The 6000-nt window shown below is 39.3% G+C and overlaps 1 protein-coding gene across 4 annotated transcripts in view; it reads right to left on the bottom strand.

Moving 5' to 3' along the window:
* Positions 1-352: 352 nt before the first annotated feature.
* LOC125297051 overlaps positions 353-6000 on the bottom strand; it is a 32211-nt gene continuing 26563 nt past the window's right edge. For all 4 annotated transcript variants that reach the window (XM_048247197.1, XM_048247196.1, XM_048247198.1 and 1 more), the window contains 2 exons: positions 2256-2302; positions 353-1943 (listed from right to left, as the gene is read on the bottom strand). In XM_048247197.1, coding sequence (XP_048103154.1) covers positions 1414-1943; positions 2256-2302 — 577 coding nt within the window. In that variant the 3' untranslated portion in view covers positions 353-1413. The remainder of the gene's footprint in view (positions 1944-2255; positions 2303-6000) is intronic.

The following is a 6000-nucleotide window of genomic DNA, read 5'->3' as shown; positions in this document are numbered from 1 at the left end:
TTTAGCCGCGGCCCACTGGTCGGGGCTCGAACCGGCAACCCTCCAAGGCTGCCTAATTACATAGTTTGCCTTGAGTGTACGATTGCAATGATCAATAAGGCAAAGGCAACCACTGCAAACATCTGGAGGAATATAGCCTCTGCCCTTAACAAGCTTCTTAGAATATTCTACCATCAACATGAGTTTTCTGCCAGTGTTTGTTAAATGTGTTTTGTGTGTGTGTGTGTTTTACATTTTACATTATTTCATTTTCTCTTCTCATCTCTCCCTGAATGAATAAAAATAGCATAATCACAAAGAAATATTGAGATTATTCAAAAGGTTTCTGAAAGAAAACAGTTCTGAAAACTGGTAGAAATTGATATATGTAATCATTTTGTATACATGCAAAAATGTCTCTACGGCAGACTGACTAAATGGTGACCATTGATTGAAAATAAAAAAAGCATAATCACAAAAAAAAGAGAATATTCAAAAGCTTTCTAAAAGATAGAAAACTGGTAGAAACTGACTATGTGATGACCACTGCACTGTCATAATCCTCTGCTTAACGGAACAGAGATTTCAAATCACTTAACTGTTGAGGCAGTCAATAAAAAAGAACATAAGTGCTTAAAACATTGGTATGAATACAGGTACATACATATATCTGATAATTCCTAAAGCAGATAAAAGCTAAAGATAAACTGGTAAAAGCCAATATTTCTCAATATTTATACACAATATACACAATCTTTAGCCTGGAAGCCAGCCCTGAATTTAATCCCGCTCACAAAATTTGAGGTCGGGAAATTAGGTCTGGACTTGTTCCATTGAGAAGCTTCTATGCCCAACAGAGAACTGATTGTACTGATCGCCAATCAATGGCCAACTCTGACAGAAGCTAGACATTAGATTGATTTTGAAAAAGAACATAAAACAGCAATTAAGCCATTTGTCGAGAAGAACAATGTTTTGGCCATTTTCCCTACAGGATTCACGGTAGGCTACAGAATTTTTACAAACATATGCAGAAATACAGTATTGGCTTTCTGAAGCCAGATTACACCATGACGACCAAATTCCGTGTCAAATCAGATTGTTGCTGCACCGTCTCAAATTTTGTTCAAACCTTGTTTATATCATCAATGGGTCCTAAATCCAAGGCCTGTGAAATATTTCTGTGCAAATCTTCTGTCTTCTTATCTTTTTCAGACCTTGAAATTCTTTAATTTTACAGCTTGAAAAACACATGCCATGTTTGGGCATTAATATCTTTCTAGGGTGGAAGACCAACTCAAAAAGCATGTGTAAACAATTTAAAGTCTGTGCTAAATGTCTCCTGGCTTTCAAAAGGGCCCTAGATTTCTCATATATCTGTGTAATTCAATAGTGATCGTAGCACAACAAAGCATTTTAGGACTCACTATCTTGTCACTTAGTATGCTCTTTGAGTTGACACAGAGTAACACTCTTCGAAACCTCAAACGCTGGGTAGAGCGGTTCAACAAATGTCGTATGGAATGTGTGCAGGTGGGTCAGTGCTCCCGAGGAGATATTGTAGAAGGACAGGGTTCCACTTTTCCAGTCCAGGAACACTGCCAGTCGCCCAGAGGTGGAGCGAGGAGTTGAGATGGTTTCAGTGTTGTTATTGTGTTTGGCACTGAATAAGGTGATGAATCGCTCCAGACACCAGGACTTGTCGTTGCATCCGATCTTACTGGTATCTTGTCCGTCCCTGTGAATACTCTTGTACGCAACACCAACTGCAGCTCGTCCACTCCAGTCCACTTCCCAGTAAGCTTTCCCGGTCAGGCCCTCAGTACAAAGGAACTGCTGACAGTGCTGGAATCGCTCTGGGTGGTCTTGATATCTCTGGTTCTCCTTTTCCACACTAACCTTTTGGTTCCTCCAACTTAGCTTTTTGTGGGCTGTGTTTGGGTCTAAAGTGATTTTGCAGGCATCTGAGAAAGTAATTGTCATTAGGGAGTCATTTTAAGTTTCTCATCAGAGGTAATGTGAGCTCAAGTATATTGAATAAAGTTTAAAATTAGTGATAATATAAATATATATTTAACCCTCCTGTTGTGTTCGTTTTATGTTTACTAGTTTTGTGTTCCCGGTCAAAAATGACCGCTGCATTAGAAATAAATTATTATTATTTTGATTATCTGCCAAACAGCTAATAATAACCTAATGGATTTTGCCTCAAGGTCTGCCAAAAACAATGTAGACCTATGTCAAAAACACAAAACATGAATTGGACAACCACTCACATTTCCGTAGTCCTGACTTCAACCAGTATTCTGCTTCACTGTCAAAACTAAAAGAGAAAAACAGAAAATATAAGCAAGGCCAGAGTAGTATTCCTCTTTCATAGTTTTGCAATCACATGACACTGGTTAACTGACAAACAGCCTCTTTCCTTGATGGGGGGATAGAATGGATTGAGCATTTTACCTTCTTCTGTGATGTTAACACAGAAGGTATGCAACTTAGGTCAGTCCAATGCTCAGGTGTCATTTTACAAGTTTTATTTCATTTTACCCAATTACAACCCTATAATTAAGCAGGTCATTAAAATGGTCATTTTATTTCGACAATTCTGGCGCCAACGAGAGTGGCAGCATGTCGAGGTAGCTCCATTTCTTTGTGTTTTTTTCTCCGTCTTTTGTTTACTTTTTTGTAGAGCGGGAGATAAAGTGAGGACGAGGCGATGGGACGTTGAGCTGCCCGGCTTCAGTGTAGCTCATTTGGATAGAGACAATAATCTTTCTGGCAAAAAGAACGGAGGTGGACTGGTGCTATACATGAACAACAGTCCTGGACATGTTACAGTGAAGGAGACTCTATGCTTTAAAGATGTGGACGAGAACTGTACGCTGCTTTCCAAATAACAAGCCTTGGATAACCAGCAATGTCAAGACCCTTCTCAATAGGAAAAAGATAATCGGTACGGTCCAAGACTCAAATTTGAGTGCGTGAGGGCGTTCACACTGAAAATTCCAACGACACAAAGTGCACTGCAAGTCCCCGGATGGTGCACTCATAATGGTCAAAAAGCTGAGTGTGGAATGCTGGACACTTTTCACCCTCAACGGACGCCATCTTGTAGTGGAAAGGGAGGGAGCATTTTCCAACTTGAGGTAATCACAGTTGAGAAAGCTGAAGCAGCAGCAGTGGAAAAAACACTACAGAGGTACAAGCAAGTTATAAGAGAAACTGTTCATGTTTTGACACAGTATGACCATGTCACTGTCGAATAGAGGTCACCAATAAAGCTATATTCAAATATTGCGATCGTCATTTTCGTTAAGTGCATGGAGTTGGTGTTCGATGTGAGACAACACCATTCTGTTAAAATGTACGCACTCCGCCAGTAAGCACACAGTGCACAGAGTGCTGCACCAAAGTGTAGCCTACTCATGGAAGTACGCCAATCGAGACATAGTGCACGTGATATTATGGGAACAGCACTTAGCATTGCAAGCATAACCCAAGGCAGTATCAGTGGGCACATTAGCTTAGGTTGCATTCCGATCACAAAGGTCTTTACATTGTATTCCTTACTCACTACCCACTGCACAGGGTGTAGAGTCCACAGGGAACTCTATTACTAAACAGTTTTATTTGGAATGTACTGCTAGTCTTAGGTTATCATAAATATGTTTGGATTCACAAGACATGTCCATTCAAAACGGTGGAGTGTTGGGTCATTCCAAGTGAAAACAGCCAAAATCGGGGTATCATGTACATGGTACCTCTCAGATTTTGCTGAAAAGCGGTGAAAATATGCCTTATGTTACCAAACAAGGGAATCTGAAGTTTCAGGTCAATATCTCAAACGGTTTGCCCGTGGCGTCCATTTGAATTTAGGGGTGCCACGGCCGTAATGACACATTGGAATTTCACATTTCATCTTTTGCCATTTTTGGAAGCCCATAACGTCTGTTCTAATAGTGGTATAATGCTGTAAACTGGTATGGTAGTTCATTGTAGCCTATACTACACAATTCTGGAGGCAGAATCAACATTCCTTACTGTTTGGGTGAGAGGTGGGTCACCAAAGTCCTAACAAATGTTGACGGCATGTGTGATTTTTCACTTTTTGGGTGGCCTTAGCACCACAATTAACCCATTTACTCCTAAAATGCCTGCTAAAAACACCTATAGAATCCTATGGAATTATAGACTAAACCTTATTTCCTGAGGGTTTTCTGAAAACATACTAAAAATGGTCAACGTCTACCAAAATTTAATATCTAAGCCTCTGTAGCACCTAGAAACATGAAATAAAAAGCATGCTGCGCTACGCAGCATCCAGCGGGAGGGTCAATGTTGCACTACGCAGCATCCAGCGGGAGGGTCAATGTTGCGCCATGCAGCATCCAGCGTGAATGGGTTAATGATCATATTTATTCTAAACAGGTTTATTTGTTATATGTGGGAACCTTGCTCTTGCCAAAATGAATTTGAAGGGTATGGTAGCACTGGCAGGGGTTTTATGGGGGTCCAAAAACCTCTCCAGCAGAGGTGACTCTTTTGGAACCCCATATTTGGACCCCCAAATGACCATGTGGGCACTTGATGATCCTAATGGGATTTATACCAGATAAAGATACATATTTGTTCTTTCTTTTAATGAAATAACATTTTTGACTATGAAGCTCCATAATATGAATTTTATTCTTCATAATGCACCATTTTGGATATTGTTTCCAGAAGTCTGGAATGTAGATCAGGGAGAATTTAGTGATGATAAAGCATGAAAATAGTGGAAATAACTTAGTATAATGCTCAGTGATGGCAAACAATTAAATACTGAGACTGTCACGGATTAATTCCTTATCCCCCATGAAAGAGACCCGCCATCAAACTTTTAAAGAACTAAATAACAAGAATGTTACATAGAGTTTTTCCTTGCCACTGTCACTCTCAAAAATAAAATTTAATTGAAAATTGAATTGAATAGTGTCTTTAACTATTATCCAAGAAATTGTGGAAGCAGTGGCATAGCAGTTTTTTGTCATGGTCCTTTTGGTCAAGTTTGTATTGGCGAGCACTGCGTCCATAGATTAAGTTTTGTGGCTAAGAACATTTCATTCTTTGTTAGTGCAGAAGATATTAAAAAAACACAAGGAAACATACGAATTGGAGAGTTACGCCTTGGACAAAAAGATCAGTGGAACACGATCGCATCATTGCTTTATAACAATGTTTTTTAAAAATAAGATACGGATGAAAATAATATCACAGGATACAATATTCACAGATGTCGACGCCGGACAACGATCGGATTCAGAACACTTGGATACAGAACACCCGGAGGCAGAACACTCGCAGTCAGATCGGCTACAAAACTCAATTTTCTAGCCAGGAAAATACATTGCCTGTATCTATGATGATGACATTGTTGAACATCCAGATGAACATGGTGACGTTTTTGTGAAATTCATGAAGTGTGTCAACAACATCCTCACATGGCCATCGGACCAAAGACAGATCCCCTGTTTGGTGCCATTCCAACATATCATTTGTTGTGTCAGTGTGCCAGACATCTATGGACGCAGTGCTTGCCAATACAAACTTGACCAAAAGGACCATGAAAAAATTATGCCACTGCTTCCACAATTTCTTGGATAATAGTTAAAGACACTATTCAATTCAATTTTCAATTAAATTTTATTTGGAGAGTGACAGTGGCAAGGAAAAACTCTATGTAACATTCTTGTTATTTAGTTCTTTAAAAGTTTGATGGCGGGTCTCTTTCATGGGGGACAAGGGGTTAATCCGTGACAGTCTCAGTATTTCAATTGTTTGCCATCACTGAGCATCATACTAGGTTATTTCCACTATTTTCATGCTTTATCATCACTAAATTCTCCCTGATCTACATTCCAGACTTCTGGAAACAATGTCCAAAATGGTGCATTAATAAGAATACAATTCATATTATGGAGCTTCATAGTCAAAAATGTTATTTCATTAAAAGAAAGAACAAATATGTATCTTTATCTGGTA

The sequence above is a fragment of the Alosa alosa genome, chromosome 7, assembly GCF_017589495.1.
Source record: "Alosa alosa isolate M-15738 ecotype Scorff River chromosome 7, AALO_Geno_1.1, whole genome shotgun sequence".
In the NCBI taxonomy this organism is placed as follows: Eukaryota; Metazoa; Chordata; class Actinopteri; order Clupeiformes; family Clupeidae; genus Alosa; species Alosa alosa.
The sequence above is the reverse complement of the archived record's forward strand: the minus strand, read 5'-3'. Positions and strand labels throughout refer to the sequence as shown.